This window comes from Micropterus salmoides, unplaced genomic scaffold (assembly GCF_014851395.1).
Source record: "Micropterus salmoides isolate LMB-PRFRI ecotype aquatic unplaced genomic scaffold, ASM1485139v1 Ms_hic_scaffold_16, whole genome shotgun sequence".
NCBI classification, from domain to species: domain Eukaryota; kingdom Metazoa; phylum Chordata; class Actinopteri; order Centrarchiformes; family Centrarchidae; genus Micropterus; species Micropterus salmoides.
Genome location: NW_024040707.1, coordinates 7,905,876 through 7,926,265, shown reverse-complemented (window position 1 = coordinate 7,926,265; position 20,390 = coordinate 7,905,876). Strand labels below are relative to the sequence as shown.

The 20,390-nt window shown below is 41.3% G+C and overlaps 1 protein-coding gene across 1 annotated transcript in view; it reads right to left on the bottom strand.

Moving 5' to 3' along the window:
- LOC119905087 (basement membrane-specific heparan sulfate proteoglycan core protein-like) overlaps positions 1-15,386 on the bottom strand; it is a 26,236-nt gene extending 10,850 nt beyond the window's left edge. Inside the window, exon 1 of the mRNA XM_038721811.1 lies at positions 15,239-15,386. Coding sequence (XP_038577739.1) covers positions 15,239-15,386 — 148 coding nt within the window. The remainder of the gene's footprint in view (positions 1-15,238) is intronic.
- Between the last annotated feature and the right edge of the window lie 5,004 nt (positions 15,387-20,390).

Below are 20,390 nucleotides of genomic sequence, written 5' to 3'. Positions count from 1 at the left end.
GGGTTGGGAAGAAACTGAGGGAGAAAAACTTCCATTAGATAGTGGGCTGTTTTAATTAATAAGATGCTTATCAGAATGTGAATCTCAGGAAATTGCTGGCTATTTATTTTATGGGCTGCTCACTTTGCCTCAGCTCTTGATAAAGCATTTTGTTTTAATTAGACATTTCCACACTCCTCCAGGGATGACCCCTTATTGTGGTGAAGTGGGCCTGCTTAGCAGAGCAGGCAGCCAGGAACAAGCTCTCCGTGCATCTCAATCATTCCTCATCCATGCTCATCTCAGGGGCCTGGGACCAAATCAAAGGAGTCACTATTAAGCAGAACCAAATTGTTTAACGCAGTAATCTCCCACATATTTTTCATTCCTTCTCCATTTGCAATTGGAAATGAGACATGGTGCGAAAATATGATGCATTGTTTTGCATACTAACAAGGGACCTTGGCTATCCTTATCCTTCACGGTTATGGAGGATGGTTCCGCAACAATGAGAAACACATTTTCTGACTCACGAGTGTTACAGAGAAAATAAGACAATCACTTTATCCGTAGTATCTGTAAAGGAGAGAAGGAAATCATGCATTGGTTGAGATTACTGCTCCACGTTAGCTCACTTTTTGATACTGGCTATTTACAGTCTCAGGGCGCAAGCTTACAGAACTGAAACATGATTTTAGGGCTTATGAGCCCTGTTAAACAGAGAGAGAACAACATATTCAGTCAGCATGCAGCATCTGCTACTTCCTGCGTTGCATCATATAAAAACATTTGACTTGTACTAAGCTACCAGATGTATGGGTGAGAGAAAAACACTGCCAGATATACCAACAAAATATTGTCAGATTTCAGCCAATCTGACATTGCTTCTGGACATGAGACAGAAATCATTGGGCTCTTTGACAGAAAGCCCTCACACTCTCCTCATGTGTCACCTCATTCATTTTTTACTTCCAACTCAGAGAGGAGTAGAGGAAAAATGTAGATAGAGGAAAGCAATTATGTCCACCATTATGGTATTGCGCATGATCTCCTAGGTATGAGAGGGGGATAGCCGTGAGGCAGAAGGTGGGACTGATGGGAGCTTACCAGGAGCTTGAGACCTGCTCCGCTCCAGACAGGGATTTGTCTTCTGCCTGCTTGCCTGCCTACCCATAAGGTAGCATACAATCACAATACCTTAATCCATCCTGGCCTTTCACATAGGGCCCCAGCCATGGCTCGTCCAGATATGAAATGCAAATGGGGGATTGAAGATGTTAATAGGGAAATGCCAGCATCACATTCTGACATGGTCATTAACTTAATTTTTGTTACTGCCACAGACGGAAAAACATAGATATGGACACAAGGAATACGTGACAAGGTAAATCCAGAAAGACAGTCTTTACCACTACATTTTATTTAATAACTAGGTATACATACATATATATATATAATATATATATATATAACATACATACATACATATATACACACACACACACATACACTGAATAAATTATAGATGCAACACTTTTGTTTTTGCCCACATTCATCATGAGCTGAACTCAAAGATCTAAGACTTTGTCTATGAACATGAAAGACCTATTTCTCTCAAATCTGTCAACATCTGTGTTAGTGAGCACTTCTCCTTTGCCGAGATAATCCATCCACCTCACAGGTGTGGCATATCAAGATGCTGATCAGACAGCATGGGTATTGCATAGGTGTGCCTTAGGCTGGCCACAATAAAAGGCCACTTGAAATGTGCATCACACAGCACAATGCCACAGATGTCACAAGTTTTGAGGAGCGTGCAATTGGCATGCTGACTGCAGGAACGTCCACAAGAGCTGTTGCCCATAAATTGAATGTTCATTTCTCTACTATAAGCTGTCTCCAAAGGCATTTCAGAGAATTTGGCAGTACATGCAACCGGCCTCACAACCGCAGACGACATGAAACCACACCAACACAGGACCAAAACATTCAGCATCTTCACCTCTAAGATCATCTTAAAAAAAAAAAAAAAAAAATAATTAAAATAAAAAACAATAATAAAAAAAAAAGATCATCTTAGACCAGCCACCTGGACAGCTGCTGCAACAATCGGTTTGCATAGCCAAGAATTTCTGCACAAACCGTCAGAAACCGTCTCAGGCAAGCTCATCAGGGTCTTGACTGACTGCAACTTCACACAGCCATTGAAGAGGAGTGGACCAACATTCCACAGGCCACAATCAACAACCTGATCAACTCTATGTGAAGGAGATGTGTTGCACTGTGTGACGCAAATGGTGGTCACACCAGATACTGACCCCCCTGACCACCCCAATACATTGAAACATTTTCGAGTGGCCTTTTATTGTGGCCAGCCTGAGGCACACCTGTGCAATTCCCAGCTGTCTGATCAGCATCTTGAGGTGGATGGATTATCTTGGCAAAGGAGAAGTGCTCACTAACACAGATTTTGACAGATTTGTGAACAATATTTTAGAGAAATAGGCCTTTTGTGTAGGTAGACAAAGTGTTAGAAAAAATGAAAGTGTTGCATTTATAAATTGGTTCACTGAAAAACTGAAACAGTTGCTAGTTTGAAACCTGGGATAAAGTTACAAATAAATATGTGATTTCACTTTTCATCACCCCACAGAGTTGAATAGTAACGCACATGAGAGGGGTTATATGCAGAGACTGTGGGATATATGGATGCTTCGAAACCCATCATCAACACTGACAAAGAAACAACTCCTAGCTCAGTGTTCTAACATCCACAAACGGCAACTGCTATCACAACTAGAGATTGAAAAAGTACAACAAATATGCTATGGCAAGTGGAAGCCAGGACGACAGGTCAGGGTGGAGATGTTATCATCATCATCCCCACACTCAGAGACTGGGTCCCAAGCCCCAATAACAACAAGCCCCCAAGTCACTCAACATAAGGGCAACTGACCTACGATTGAAGATCATAACCAAGCTGGACCCCCAAGTACAACTACCAAGATTGCCAAGGCTAAGTGACAAAGTACCCTCTGAAGTCTGCTAGAAGAATCCAAAGTGTACTCTCAGTGGCTGAGACTGAACAGTAGTGGAAGACATATGGGAGAACACCAATGCTCAGTGGCTAATGGTTCTAAGAACAGATCACAGCAATCTCCACAACAATAGAACAAGAAAGAGTGGCAGGTATGAAGAGCTGGACAGAACCAGGCCTGACATGATCCACACCTACTGGCTGAAGAAACTAACTGCACTCCATCAACGCCTGGTAGCACAAATGAACCCAAGGACGGACAGTCCTGATCATGAAGGATCCCCAGAAGGGAACAATCCAATCCAACTACCGGCCAATAACCTGCCTCTGCACAACATGGAAGCTCCTGTCAGGCATCATAGCGGCTAAGATGAGTAGGCACATGGCTCAATACATGGACAGGGCCCAGAAGGGAATGGGCAGTAATACCAGGGGAGCAAAGCACAAGCACCAGCTACTGGTTGATAGAGCAGTCACTCGAGACTGCAAGACCAGGCAGACCAATCTGTGGACCGCCTGGATTGACTACAAAAAAGGCTATGACTCAATGCTACATGGATACTGGAATGCTTGGAAATGTACAAGATCAACAGGACACTAAAAGCCTTCATCAAGAACTCAATGGGGCTGTGGAAAACAAGTCTGGAAGCCAACTCAAAGCCAATTGCACAAGAGAACATCAGGTGTGGCATATAACAAGGCAATGCACTATCCCCACTGCTGTTCTGCATAGGCCTGAACCCCCTCAGACAGATCATCACAAAGACTGGCTACGGATACCGGTTCTGAAGTGGAACAACCATCAGTCACCTCCTCTACATGGATGACATCAAGCTGTATGCCAGAGATGAGCGAGACATCAACTCACTGATCCACACTACCAGGATCTACAGCAATGACATTGGAATGTCGTTCGGACTGGACAAGTGTGGTCGCATGGTATCAAAAAGAGGGAAAATGATCAGAACCGAGGGGGTTGAACTACCAGAAGGCCACATTGCAGATGTTCAGGACAGCTACAACCTTGGGGTGCCGCAGGCTAACGGAAACCATGAGGAGGCAGCAAGGAAGTCCTCCACAGCCAAATACCTATAGAGAGTAAGGCAGGTCCTGAAAAGTCAGCTGAATGGGAAGAACAAGATCAAGCCATCAACACATACGCCCTGCCAGTCATCAGATACCACGCTGGTATAATAAACTGGCCAAAGGAGGAGATAGAGGCCACTGACATCAAGACAAGAAAGCTCCTCACAATGCATGGAGGGTTTCACCCCAAATCCAGCACCCTGAGACTGTACACCAAGCGTAGCGAGGGAGTCCGAGGGCTCTACCACACCAGGCACCCCAGGTGCAGACTGTGCAAGGATGCCCTGAGACAGTACAGCACATAACTGCAAGATGCAGGCAGGAAGTGCGTAAATGGAGGCATAACCAGGTGGCTGGCATAGTGTACAGGAACATCTGCCATTAGTATGGGCCGGAAGTCCCAAGGTCAAAATGGAAGACACCTCCTAAGGTAGTTGAGAATGACCAAGCTTAGATCCTGTGGGACTTCAAGATCCAGACTGACAAACTGGTGATGGCTAACCAACCAGACATCGTGTTGATCGACAAACAGCAGAAGCAGGCAGTAGTGATAGATGTGGCAATCCCAAGCGACAGCAACATCAAGAAGAAGGAACACGAGAAGCTTGAGAAATACCAAGGGCTGAAAGAGGAGCTAGAAAAGATGTGGAAAGTAAGAGCTACAGTGGTGCCAGTGGTAATCGGAGCACTGGAGGCTGCAGCAGATTCCAGGTAAAACATCAGAGGTCTCTGTCCAGAAGAGTGTAGTCCTAGGAACAGCTACTGATACTAAGATACTGCGCAGAACCCTCAGAATACAATTTGCCCAACACTTTGTACAGAAACTCAGAATTAACATTTTATGAATGAAATCAGTGACTCAATGTTCTACTGTGCAGTGCGCGTTCTCAGGACACGCCCACACCCACACCAAGAACTCCGCACGTTTATCTCCTCTCTAAGTCAGGGAAAAATAGGAAACAAATATCGTGTATTTACAGCTTCAGTATACACCAATATAATATGATTTTGTTTGTTAATACACTTCATTATCACTCACGCTGTTGCGCTGCTCAGAGTCTCTTGCCCTCGTGGCGAAGATACACACACACACACACACACACACTCACTGGTTATCTGGTCAGGACATCCAGGTATGCATCTACCTTGGTCCGCTAGTTAGTTAACTCTTTCGTCTGCCGATCTTAAGGATTATTACTGTACTTTACCATGGGTTATGGAGATACCCTCCGTATCGATAAACCAAAGTACATCCCTTGCCGTTTCTCTACATCGCGGGACCAAATACTTCCGTTTTTCCCCGTGTCACATAACACTATTACCTCTGTACCCCTGGTTCACCTGGCTCCATATACACACACACAACATATATATATATATATATATATAATATATATATATAATATATACACACACATGCAAAACATACAATCACATGAAGGTTCTGACTGGGCTGCTTTGAGCTTTAATGTCCTGTAGACAGAGCAGGAAGCCAGTTAGCAGCGTATAGCATCTGGATACTTACACCAGGTCCTTCAATCATTCTTTGCTTTGCCAAAAGATTAACATTCAAATTAGATTAATTCAAAGTTTCATTTCTTAATCATGAATTATTCACCAAAGAAATAGCTCTGAAACACCACCAAATGTATCCTGTAGGATTCTAGGCTATCATTATCTATAAAAACGATATTAAAAATGTACGTCTTGCCTGCGGACTGCCTTTAAATTCCTCATCTGTTCTCCCAAAGACATCTCTGAGACATATCACGTTTGCAACAACTTCCACCAAATGCATACAGAGCAGGTGTAACTGTAACTCTAAATGCAATGAAATGTGTATCAATGCAAACACATTCTGATAGCTGGAGAATGAATTGATTCCATGAATACAGAAAAAAACTGTTTGAAAACATTTCAAGTGATGCTCTCAAAATATAATCAACAAGAATGGAAATGACTTTCTGGGATGGAGGTCGTTCTGGTACTGTTATATATATGAAATCTCCATATCGGTTCTGACTCCCTTAACCCCCCTGAGTCGCTGAGGGAAAACATTGTATAGATTGCAAATTTTTGGCATGGTCAACAATGTTCTTCATCACCAATCTTTATCCAACCCATCCCAGATGCTATACCAACAGCACCATTACACTATTACATAAACAACACAGGCATACAACTTGACCACACTCTATCCAGACCTAGTTCAAATAGTTGGTGGTATTTAATTTTCTGCTGAGTATGCCAATTTATCACCTATTTAAAGTCTCATAACCAACCCCCTCAATATTAATTCACAATTATATATATGACAATTACGTATTGATTTATCAATTTATTATTATGAGTTTTTCCTTACCTGTGTCGCCAAGTGGTTGCTCATGGTGGGAATTGTTGGGTCTCTCTTAACATTATTACAAAGAGTATGGTGTAGACCTGCTCTATGAAAAGTGCAATGAGATAACTTCTGTTATGAATTGGTGCTATATAAATAAAATTTAATTATATCCTCTATTTCATAATAGCGCTATAAATGTATTTTCACATCCTCTGCACAGATACATACTACAAATTTGCCATTGTCCATTGTATGTGCAAATAGAGATCACTAGCCAGTCTTCCTGTAATTTTTCTTATTTTCCTTCACTTATTTACTCTTGAGATATTCTTGTGGTGTTCATTTTCCTTTTTTTGTTACATCCACTATTTGCATGGAGAATCAGAATCAGCTTTATTAGCCAATCATGTGTACACATGCAAGGAATCTGTTGCTCTCAGTGTTCTTTCACACAGTTCAAAGAACAATTTACAGGAAGAAAATAGAAATAGACGTACAACTAAAAACAAGGACAACAAGGTTGTCTTTTTGGCCATCTATACCTGACAAATGTCTCTGAAACCTTAGCTTAAATATCTTTTGTCAATTGCAACAGAAGCCACATCAAAGATGACAGGAACAGAGATGATGCAGTTACACCAGGGCACAGAAAACTAATCTTACACCATGTCTCTCTTTTTCCTTCTTCTCTTCCCCTCTATGGCATGGCCTTTGGTTTTCTCTGTGTGTGTGTGTGTGTGTGTGTGTGTGTGTGTGTGTGTGTGTGTGTGTGTGTGTGTGTGTGCGCATGTAGGTGTTTGAGAGACAGTAAGAGGGCACATTACGATTTCAGCCCCGGGGAGCCCGCCCCCCCACCAACCATGTGCAACGATGGCTGAACCCTGCTATGTTAGGTGGATTCTGCTGCAGCATGCTGCATGCATCTCTGTGCCAAGGCGGCTAATGAAGTTTGAATGAGTTCTGCAGCAAAAATGAAAAATAATTCGTACTTGTTTGAATGATGTTTATAAAAGTAGCCCTGCAGCGTCCAGGAGGGTGGGCATTACACCCCCAAACATGCACGCTGGTCAAAAATGAACAACATAATAGTCTGTCTCTGTGGATGCACCATTGCCTTTGTGCATTATCTTTTTCGTTGATACTTAGCTAATTACCAACTGCATTCTCACTGGTAAATTACATTGTCCATAATTTTAAAAAGGGGGTTGTTAAGGACACCCAGTGTGCCTCTGTGTAACTTGTAACAGCTCTGTAAAATGGCAATAAAATGTTTATAAAGCACGTCAACACAGGGGTTAGATATGCAGCAGCATATGAGACAATGGCGAAGTCCAGCTGGATGGCAGCACAGCCATATACAATAACCACAGCTCCACAACATGTATTATTTTGCGCCATTACTGAGAAACAGAGAGAATGAACATTTAATTAGCCTTTTAATTGCAGTATAAATCCACATGGCGAACCCGACCATCAAAGCATAATTTTCCACTGCACCATGGTTCATGGGCGGTACAAGTTATTTTTAAGACGTCTTTGTTTGGAGCAGATGGAGAAGCATTTTGGAATAGATCCCACACTTCAATATGGTTCTTTCCAAAAAAAAAAAAAAAAACCTGACAATATTGGGGTCTCAGTGAGTAACCTGCTGTGGCTGTTTCAAATCTTAGCATCAGTCTGAAAAAACTGGAAAACATTATCTCAATGACCATTGAGGTTGGACATAACCCTACGTCATTTTCTTTCACACCAGCCATATGAATGGCATGATGAAACTTTCTTGATATGAAAAGTGGTGAGTTTGTGTGGACATGTGCGTATTTTTGGTGATGAGGAGTCATTCTGAAAAAGTATCTCTTCTACCCAGTTTGCAGCAAGGTAGTATTCGATTTCTCCTCAATTCTCCACTGACAGACAGAATAAGTTGCCAGTCAGCCAGTCTATCCCGTCCACCTGCAGAAGTGTTGATTTGCCTGTAAGCCGCCCAAGGCTGATTGATTCCTGAGTGAAAGCTTCAGGCACATGATTGACACCACATGATTACTGTTCACACATGACTGCTGTTTGCCAGACTGCAGGCCTCATCACATTATGACCATAGATAGGAAAGCAGTAAACACTAAGATACTGTACATCCCCGCCCCCAGTGGTGTGACACGATTACATTTTTCAAGACTGTTTTGCAGCTCATGTGCATTTTCAAGTGTCTATGTGTGGTTTGTTCAGCTCCAATATTTATTAACTTTAAGATTTGCTACAGAAATGTCATTTAATGTGAAATCCATAAGGCCATATTCCTAATGTAGCATGAAGCTAGCTTCCCCTCTGAGAGTTATAGAGTTAATGGAGCCACGACCCAATGAGACATCACATAAGGGAAATAAGGAGAAAATACACATTTCCTTTTGTTTGAAAAAGACTCCAGTTTGAGACCCACAGCTGTACATATTTGTTTGGGATTTCTGCAGTGTGTTAATGGGTCCATTGCATCATGTGTGTTTTGTCATGGATAAAAGACGGAGCAGTTTACATCTCTTGACAGCAAAGTAAATTATCCATTTCTAATGTCCCATTGCACCTCCTGCCCCCTGTGGAGTAGATAGAATTGGATCATAATTGAATCACTTGCAGCAATTACGATGCCATGCCCTTGGCTATACAGTAGGACGGTGTCAAGATGGTACAGTGTATCACACACTACCACAAACACACGCTCAACAACCCAGTTTTTGAAAGGATGTTATTATTGATGTTTAAAGTTAAAACTTCATCTTTAAATAGATGTTTGAGGCCTCTGGATGTGAGCAGAAAATGCTATACCTCTATAAGGAAGTCAAATTAAGTCAAGTCAATTTTATTCATCCAACACATTATCACAAATCACAAATTTACAATCTGTACAGCATACAACACGCTCTATCCATAGAACCTCAATCTGGATTAAAAAAAGATTTCACTTTGCAACAGCACAGAATGTCAAGGTCAAAAGCATGAAAAGGAGAAGATGGTTTGCCTCAGACGAATGCAGCCCTTTTAGCTAAAATTCACCACCTCTTCCTTTAACCCTACCTATCCGCCAAGCAGCTAGACATCCCCAGTCACCTAGAGTTTTAAGGTTGCCAAGCAACAACTGCTCGTGAGTGCTGTACACAGGCCGTACGGCTGTGCCTGTTCTGCTTGTTCACACAGATGTGACCAGCTGGGAGGAGCAGAGGCCAGAGGCAAATACATTTCTAAGAGACGGGAAACACTGTGTGTGGCCCAGTCTTGCTATACTCTGAAGTTTTAGGGACTTTTAAGAACCCAGAGAGAGAAAACATGATATTTGTAGTTATTTACTCATTTTTGGTAATATATTTATAGCTCAAATGGCATGGAGGAAAATATCTGCTCTTACTGTGGCTGAATATCTTATCTACAAAGACAAATACTTAGAGACAGTTGTAAACAGTGATGTGCAATTTCTCTGATCCTTTTATCTCAAATGATTACACCTTTCCTTTAACTTAGAATAGGACTTTGGTTAAGAACAAACAGGCAATGCATTTTGTACAAAACCTCAAAATCAACATAATTGGGTGGGCAATTAAGCTAAAAGTGTGGAGTGAACTGTCTTTGAAGTAAACATGATCTTGTTTTAGGAGATTGAATTTACTAATTCAGTTATAGCCCACTATCTTCAGCAGTGGCATTGACCCGGTGTTTTGCCAAGCCACTCACTGGAGTGGGAGAGGGTGTCATGAAATTAGAACTGGAGGGTAAACACTCTTCCGTCATGAAATTCAGGGCCTCTTAGACTCTGACATATGCCACACACTGAATAGCAGGTTTGTTTTATCAGATAAATATAACTCTTTTGTTTGAAAGCATGTATGGAACACCAAAAGCATTGTTTAAAATGCTTACAATTAGGATGTCAAAGATGACTCACATATATACCTCAATTTAGAAATTAAATATCAAGTCCTATTGAAGTTTAAGTTACATATAGGCCAATCAAATAAGATCTTGTGCTACTAAATGATGCGTTTGGTTTGTATGTGGTTGCAGCCCTGTAGGAGTGTATATGACTGTGGGTGAATAAAGTGTTCCTGACTAAAAACACAGTGAGGTGTGAGATGACTTGAGGTGTGTTTTTGTTTCTCTGAGTGTATGTGAGTGCAAATGTGAGTCCATGGGTGTGAGAGAGAGCTGACAGGTATATTTGTTTGTCTTGGCCCCTGGTAGTGACCTTGGCCCCCTCTTTGGTTTGTTCAGCGTGAAACCAAATCCCTTAATCAATCCTTTAAACTGCCCTCACCTTTTCCACCATTAAAGCAATTACACTTTGGGGCATCAGGTTTTCAAACGCAATAATAGCGGTAGGTGTGCGGCACCCTGGCTCTGTTGTTTCAGGGCCTGTGAAACCGATATCGAAGGATTTTTACACACGATATTTAATACTCACTTGGTCAGAATTGAAGACAGTCCCTGTATAGTATAGTTTAAAGGAGCAAAAAATCAGTTTCAGGTTTGATTTTCTGTTGTCCTAAAAAAAATTATATCCACCCATCAAATGATGTACAGAAAAGGATTTTGCATTTGATGGGATGATTTTAAATAGTTCAATGATTGTAGAATACTAATTCTCTCTTCCTGTTGTCGACTACCTTTTCTTTTTCCCCTGCAGAGAAATCCACAAAAGGAGCTACTATTAGTCACAACTGAGACTGGTGTTGATATAGGAGACTATTGCCGCATTGCTGAAAGTCCCCAGGTTGGTAGCAAAACAAATCACAGATTCGCAGTGGAAGTACAGGAGCTGCTTTGGAAATGTAGCCATCTAATGCAGATTTCTTTTTGAAATAAAAAAATACAAGTTTGCATCTGAACTTCAAAAAACAAAGGAACCAAATACTTAATAAATGCATAAGTACATGCACTCAAAATCCCCTCAAAGGAGGGGTGACATTATCCTTGTGACAATGAACCCCTTTACAGGTCTCTCCACAACAACATGCAGTAGTACTACCCAAGTTGCCTCCATCTCTCCCAGATCACATCATACAAATGAAAACTCATGCTCGACCTCTTCTAGTAAAATGACTATACTGCGAAAACAGATGTGGACCTGTCTGTGCTTCAAACTTATTTATATCACATATTTGCAGATACTGTTTCCCATTTAGCATGTTGCAATCTTGTTTCACTGCTACGTAGCTGATACGTGAGTGAGCATCTGACCTCTGCCCTTCACGGTTCATGTGAGTTATACTGACTCCGAGGATGACTGCCCCTGCTAACTGCACATCAGTGTGTCCGCTCACACAAAGGCCGGCTCGCCTCTTATCAAAAGTCAGATCTGGCTCTGACTACAATCCATTTCCTTCCTCGCTCTGGGTCTCCTTTGCCACATCATGACAGCAGCTTTTCCAGCTCATTTCACTTGTGATAGCCACAGGAAGACAGGAACATCTCTGCAGTGACCCTGCCTCAATCAGCGATGCTTTATTTGATTGAGTTCTGTAGCACTGCAAACAAAGAAAAGCCGATGACATTGTATCTTTGTAAACAGAAGCTGAGGAGACACTACTCTAAGGCACTGAGGTCTAAAGGGCATGCCAAGGATAAGTGTTTTGCTTGATGAGCTTTTAAAAGTCAGTCTAGGTCCAAATCTCTTGAAAGGCTCATTTAACCCTGATCCTCCTTCTGAAATGGCAATTTGATTTGTCCGGTGGTTAATGTACTAGAGGACACTTAATGTAATTTCACAGAAGGTAGGGTGTTGGTGGGGAGACAAAGGCAGAAATTATTTTAAGTAAAACTCCACAAAAGACTACAGTGCTTTACAGTTCACCCCTAGCTGGCCAAGGGGGATTGAGGGCATCTCTGGCTGATCAGTGCAGCCTCTGATGATCAAAAGGCAGACATCTTTGGCTTTATCTCACCAAGCAGGAGGACTTTGTTAGCCTCTCCATAATAAACTGAATGCAGGCAGGCACTGGGCTCTAATTGAATTTCCTGGCTTGGTAACTCAGCTGCTCACCTGCTACTATACCATTGTTACTCAACAGAGTGCACCTCCACTGGCCTAGATACTGCTGTCTCCATCTCCCCCTTCAATCTGATGAAGCCAACACTTTTCTACAACGATGAGATCGGCGCAGTGTTGGGCATTGCTTAGTAAAGCGTTGTGATTACTTTTTTCACTAGGCACTGTAGTGTAAGGGATTCAGTAATTACATTACAGTCAGTAAACCCAGTAACACTCTATTTCTTTGACAATTTGGAGGTCAACTTGTTCACTTTCTTAACCAGAGTTTGATGGAGAGTGTTGATATCAGCTTTTGAGTGTGTATCTGTCAGTATGCATCAACAGAAGTGCCTGTCAGATAGCATCGGATAGCATCGAAAACCTTCTACACCCACACCTTTCCGACATCAGAATTGGGAATTATGTCCTACACTTTCCAAAAAAAATGACATGCACACCTGCTTCACGACATGAATGGCTCTGGTGAGAAAGGAGCCAGGGTTTGAACATCTCTCTCCTGCTTTTTCATTCTTTACACAGCTATTTCAGTCACTTTTCATGTGCACAACCGAGTGCAACAATATGAAGGTCTTTCAGGACTTTTTTTAGACAGGACTGTCTAAAAAAAGCAACTCCTGACTTATATTTCATATTTATATATTGTGTATACTAATCTGGCTTGCAAATGTTAGCGACTGGTAAACCTACACTGAAGCAGCAGTAGGGAATTCTTTTAAAAATTACTTTTTTTCATATTTGCTAAAACTATCATTATATTCTGGCAGTAGTACATGAGTACTACTGTAAATAATCTGTAAAAGAAATCTGCTTCCTCTGACTCCAAATGCCATTTGCAAGAATCCACCACCGCTCCTGAGTCACTGCTGAGTAGCCTCTCATCCCGCTGTTTAACGTTGCAGCCCGAGCCTCTGAAGCCCAAGGTGCTCTGCCCAGGGCCACAAAGCGTTGGAGGGGCATCTTTGAGAAAGCCAGTCGAAGCTAGAGGGACCGGGGTCTTGGCGAGACTTTCAGGTTTTACAGGGCAACCAGCTCCTTCTTGTGGGTTTGGTGGGTGGGACTATGTTCAATTGCCGACTGCAGCTTTAAGGAATGACCTGGTTTTGTTCTGAATGTAGGGGTGTGTGGACCCAGCAACTAAACTGGTGTGGACAGAACCTTTGGAGTGCTCTGTGCCGTCACTGGTGCTAATGTTTACTATTGATGGTAAGAAATCCCTCCAAAACATAGGCTGACTGCATGTTAATCCACAGTGTCTCTTTTTTATTTCTCCATGTGTTAAATACAGAAGATGTGGCCGTGGAGGAAATGAAAAAGAGTTGAACTGAGTAACGAAGATAATATAATAACTAATGCAACTACTTACTTTTGCTGTGGTGTAATTAGTAAATAGCTGCATAACCCCCACCCTGAAAGACAGTAAAACTCTTGTGAACAGTGCTTGACCTTCAGGGAGCCAGGGTTACAATCCCGAGCACAGCTGGTGAGAGAGACTGACAGTTTACTCAATGAATTAATGATACAAGTCAAGGTCAAGTGCTAACTGATTATGCACTCCATATGCAGCCAGGGGGAAAAACATGCTGCAGATTCCTTTACACCTGGAGACTGATTATGCACCAATTCCTAAGTCACATTTAGTTCTCTTTTCCCCTTGCAGGTTGAAAAAGCAGCAGCGGGAGCCAGTGCAAAAGGAACTTAAGGCACATATGCTTTCATCGCATGTCTGTGCAACCTTTGCTTTCAGTTGGCAGTTTGGAGCCCAGCTGAGTGTGAGAAGATTGGTCACAGAGGCAGCGCAACATCCTGAAAACATGTAATCAGTATCTGGCTGCTGTTAATTGAAGATGTTAGTGCAGTGGGGTGGGTAATGGCACAGGAACCTTCTTGTTCTGCCACAGATGGACTCCAGACCCACACAAACATACTACACCACACATCCCACATCCATTCATGTCAGCTTTTTACCAAAGATAACACAATGAGGGAGGACACAACGGCTACCTCAACCTGAAAAAGCTTTGACAGACTAAAAAGGACAGCAAAGATTAGATCCTTTATTTACATATTCTTAAGGTCTAAGATACACGTGTTTTCTTTAAAAATGTTCTCATCAAAACCAAAAAACATTACATTCTTGGAAATGTATCAATGCAGTATGTACTGTTAAACATAAACTAGATGAAAGAGCATGTTTCACGCAGGTGCAAAATTAGTACTCTCCGAACAATCAGAACCCACACTGCCCCCTTGAGGTCAGTATAAGTATTAAGATCACGAGGGGAGAATACAGAAGCTGCACCGCAAAAGTAGTTAAGATAATGTTCTGGTGACCTTTAAAACCCTATAAATAGATTTTTTAAAAACTTAATTGGTCTGAATTTGTGATTATCAGCCCACACCAAACTGAAATGAGAAACTGCAATGCTTTTCATGTGACTAAATTGCACTCTTTTTTAAAACATAAATGTCATATCCTTGTAATGCATCCCTCTTGACAGATTTCAGAAAAATATCTCATGTGCATTCATACTGAAAGTGCAAGGCTCCATCACTGATATGTCAGTGTTCAATTTTCCTTCAGAGCGCCTCAGTAGCCTTCACTCAGCCTCAATGACTTGTCATAGACTCTTCTGCTCAGTGAAGAAGTTCATCCTGATTACCAAAGGGAGAATATGAAGCTACTGTGACTCACTCTGACTCAAAAGAAAATCACTTGATGAAAGCTGTAATTTAATCAGCAACTATGCTTCATCTGTCTCACCCCTGGCAGTAGCAACAGCCTCCCGCCAGGCGTGGCATGCTACATGGTGTTTATATGGCATGGATAGGGTGTTAAGGATTCCAGCAAACAAACCTGCCTGATCCTCATCTGAATAGAGCCTGATTATCTCCACATGCAGCCCCAGCATGTTGTCAATACACAGCCAATAGAAGTCTACCAGAGCCCGGAAGCTTTATAGCAAAACAGACATCGTCACCACACTAACGCTACCACCAAAACCACCATGTGCTTTAATTAGTAGCATCCCTCACTCTCTCTCTCTTCCGCCCTCTAGGACTCTCTTGGTTGATTTGCTTGGATCTCTTACAGGCAGGTGACTTTTGTTTCCTGCAGATAACAGCTCTGGGGGGTCTTGTGAGAACACAGAAATAGTTCCAGATACCAAATAAGAGACACAAAAACATGCACATGCCACCTGACACCGCTACTCCTGCTGTGCTGCAGTGGGTGTCCTGTCACACTGGTAGGGCAGAGAGGGGGAACCACTAATGCACAGCCGTCGGTGGTGATGACAGCCCATCTCTGGGCTGTAATGAAGCGAGGAAGAGTGTAATGAACTCTGCACATAGGCCAAATGTACAACAGAAGCAGAACAGGATGCACAGACACACAAAGGCAGTGAAATGGAGATAGAAAAAGGGGGAGGTAATAGATAACAAGGCTGAGGTGTGACAAAAAGACTGTGTTAACCATGAGGCTGATGGCAGAGACCTTATCCAAGAAGTGACAGAGGAACACACCCCCTGTTAATGCTCTCTCAACAACCTCTCTCCATTTCAGACCATTCTGCTCACTTTCCTCTGAGACATTGAGTCATATCCTCTGAGTGCAAACCTGAATAAGGCTGACTGAAGCCAGCCCTAATGGGAATGTTCAAAGGATAAATAGCTGCTACCGAGCCATCTCATTTTAAATAACAATGCACACAGATGCATAAGTGTCAAACAGAAGTGCTTGTTTTTGGCTTCCTGGCTGGGCAGGAGGGGGATGAGGACACTTGGCTACAGCAGCCATTTAATGCTCTCTGTGTACGCAGGCAGGCGTAGCGATGTGGCACGAGAGAAATTAGTCTATCACAAGACTTTTTTTCCCCCCTCCAGCAGATTTTCATTCTTAATCAAAAAGCTCATTACAGCACATGCAGGTTGGCTTGTCCTTTATATCCTGCAGAAATGTGATACGGCCACCTCAAGAAGTCGATGCAATTATTGACAAGCAAGACAGAAAAAACTATGGCTTCAAAACATTTCCAACAGTTGTGTAACCTTAAACATTTATTCCTGCTTTTGGTAGTTTTCTGTGCAATTCAATTTGATTTCTCATTACTTCCAGAGTAAGAGAATGAGAGCCACAGACAATAATGAAGCCTCTTTGTTCTGGCCCGCAGCACTGATGGCCATTTTCTTCAGTTCCTAAAGAAAGTCATTTCATACTGGGTTCCATTCAGCAAAATGGCCCATCATCATGATGCAATATATAACCCTTGCCCCGAATTTCTCTCTTGCAGTCCCCCAGAAACCTGGATGCAATGTTTTGTGATCAAATAGGCCCTGGAGGGAGTGATAATGTGCCTAATGTATAGCAACTGAACCACCGTGGCAAGCAAGAAAAATAGACCAGAAAGCTGAACAATGATGTTTGTAGAAAATTACTTTCTAATTGAGGCATATGCCATGGGCATGACAGATAAATTAGCCATTGTCAAGGCATTCAGCTGTGGTGCGTCACTTACAGCTTGTGTGTTATTTGTCTGAGCATTCCTGCTGAATCTTTTCTTTGTGGTTGTGTCTATCTTTATGGTTATCATGCTTTCACTTTCAAACTAAGAAACTATCTGCTGCCACTTTATCCAGCATAACTAATTCTACTCTTAACATTAAAAGCAATGCACCTCAAAGGTTTATTTCATGCCAAAATTACAATCGTATTTTATTAACAACTTATGTCAATCAGCAGATGCGGTCATGTGCTACCATATGTCAGTATTGTTTTCATGCGCGCACACACTGAACCAGAACATTAACCTAAACCAAGCCAAATGCCATTGTCTATTGTCTCTGGATATCTTTTGTATTTTTATATAATCTCAAATGTGGTGTAGTATTGTACTGAGCAAACATTTTAACTATAAACCTTGACAAAAATGTGACAAAAATACATAAAAGTTAACTAAATGTGCTTTAGTTCATTGCTATTTTATATTTATAACCATGGTTCTGTAACCAATTGTATTAATTGATTTAGGAAATTATAAACATTTAATACAATTTAAATCCAAGCAATGAAAAATCATTATCAAAGTCAGTATTGATATATGTATGTAAACATTTGCAAAGAGGTGTAAAACTCTGTGAACCACCTGCACCCCAAAACAACTTGAAGACAAGAATTACATACTATGATTCAATTGTGTACAGCTTTTTGTGAGGATGTGTACCCTTCATAATTGACAGATAACAGATTCTTTCTCTAAACAGATGGCAACGCATTGTATTGTGCCATGAGTCTACCCAACTAACTTCTAAACAACTGGGCTGGGTTTACACAGTTAGTACAGACTGCTTTGGTGAAACTTGTAGAACAAACAAAACTGGGCACAACAGAAGCTTTGTGAAACTGAGCCAAACTTGTGAAGTGATGCAGCTGTTAGGGTGAAACCACTGTGGGCTTTCAAGGCCTTGTTTGGAAGAGGTGAGCATCATCGCATGTACTAGAGCTGCTCGATTGTTACTTTCAAGCCTTCTGATGGGCAGGTTTTGGATATTTGTTCAATGATCACAAAATTCTGATTTTCCTCTTGTGTTGTCTTCTTCTTTTGAACCATCATAGCATGAATACATAAAAGGCTCAGGGGGAGCACTGACTTGTTTAACACGTTTTTAGACAGCTGCGCAGAAAAGATATGATGAAAAGGTGAGAATCAGTCACGTGTAGTTTCATTGTTAAAGAAACACTGAGGAAGTGAAATATCCTTGAACCACCTCATCTAGTACCCACTAGCTCAGCCCTTGTTGATACCCAGCTCATAGTCCCTGACTGGGAGCTGTCGAGTCCCAGTCAGAGCTGCTAGGCATGTGTCTCTAAATGGAAGTAAATGTAATTACAGGATGACAAAGGCAGGTAGCAGCCAGCCAGGCAATCATTTTCCCTGATTGAGACAGAACGTTAAGGTCTGAAAGGCCATTGGAGTGTGAGCCCACGGCAAGTGCAATCTGACGCCTCAATAAACCTGGCTGAAATGAGAAACTTCTTGTTCTGTTCTGCATGGCTCCTGGATGTGGGAGTGACTCAGTCATTGATGGGTAGAGTCTGAGCTGGTATGATGATATCTTCCTTAATGTCAATATGGCTCTCCCGTGTTTTAGTTACTGCTCCCCACTGCAGCATTAATCACTTTGAAATAGGCAAAGCTGTGTGAGAGCCAACTTATTCGATGCATAGGATGTAATTGAATTTATTTATTTATCCAAAGCAATAACAGAAAGTATTTCCCAGGCGAGATGTGAGTGTTGAATTTCACTGAACAAAGCAGATTTACTGTGCATGAGCACAATTACAAGCATACCGACAAAATTCATACGTCAGTGAAGAGATATTCTGAATTAATTTATTTTTTCTGCTCTTTCTGAGTCACTGCAATAATGCAATTTTTTAAACTAATTAATCATGACTTGTTTTTGTCTCAGAAGAATAAGTACACCTTAGGCAATATAAATAATTTCTGATGGAAATTGACACTGATCGTACTAATCCATTTATGTATTCCGCATCTAATCCAAGCACAGGCAATTGCATACTCCAGAGACATGGTGCAGTACATTGCAGCCATGTTAAAATGACTAAAACACATATTACAAATTACAAAGAGAGGGTGAAATGTAATGCTTTATTTTGTACAATGAATGCATTAGACACAAGATAGCCATGTGACAGAGAGGGTGAGCGCTTTAGCCTGTCTGGGCTGCTTCAATCCATGAAGCACTATGGAGCTCTGTCAACAGTTTTCATATAGAATCTGGTAGAAAGTAGTTCAGATGAAAACCGTAAGTAAAGTCTGAGGATTAATTAGAGTTAAGAGGACATTGTTTTGAGAAGTAGACATTGCTGTAGATTTTTTAATACAGTAAATATCACAAATGATATTCAATTCACTTGCATTGTATTGAGGTTCAGGCAGAAATCTCAGAGGGAGATTTCCTGAGCAAATTAAACTAAAACTATCTGCACACCTAGCTAGTCTACCACTGGAAAACATTTTTTGTATTATTTGGATAAACTTGTCTTTTTAAAACAATTGTTATATATATATATATATATATATATATATATATATATATATATATATATACTTTATTCCTGTCAGTAGGAGAGCCTAACAGTGTTAGTCATTCCACACAGCAGGTAAATTAATTTTTCATGGAAATATCCCCCCAATGTTTAGTAAAGTTCTGTAAGCAGATTAAGAGGTGCACTTAGCTGCACATGGGTAGCAAGAGTGTGGACGTGGGTGGCACAGTGGGATGTGATGGGTGTGGAGAACTCACTGCATCAGGCACATTAACCCCATACTGTGAGATGCACTGCTGATACTAAGCCTACAATTAATAAGGGGGGGGGTGTCAGATAAGTGCCAAATAAGGATTATTTTACATTTGTCATCAACAAATGTGATCCCATCTACAATCAATCATCTTCAACCACTTATCTGTGCAGAGTTGAGGGGGCTGAGCCAATACCAGCCAACATTGGGCGAGAGGCAGGGTACACCCTGGACAAATCACCAGTTGATCCCATCCACTACCTTGTTAAATTTGAAATGACACTGATTTATCACATACCAATGAAAAGCATAGGTTAAATCCAGTGAATCAAAAGACAAAAACATGGCACTTTTGTCACGCATCTGTCATAATTTAGTGGATTTGTGTATCGCAATTTCTGTATTGTGTATTCTATGGTTCAGCTTAAAAAAATCATGTTTATTTATTTTGTTTTTACTTTTAAGTGAATTTAAGGAAAATATGTGTTCTGTAACTGTAATGTAGAAATTAAACAGTAATTTATATTGAAGGGATCCTAAATGTGAAAAATTTGTTAAAATGACAATTTGTCCAAATAGAGGTGAAAGAAT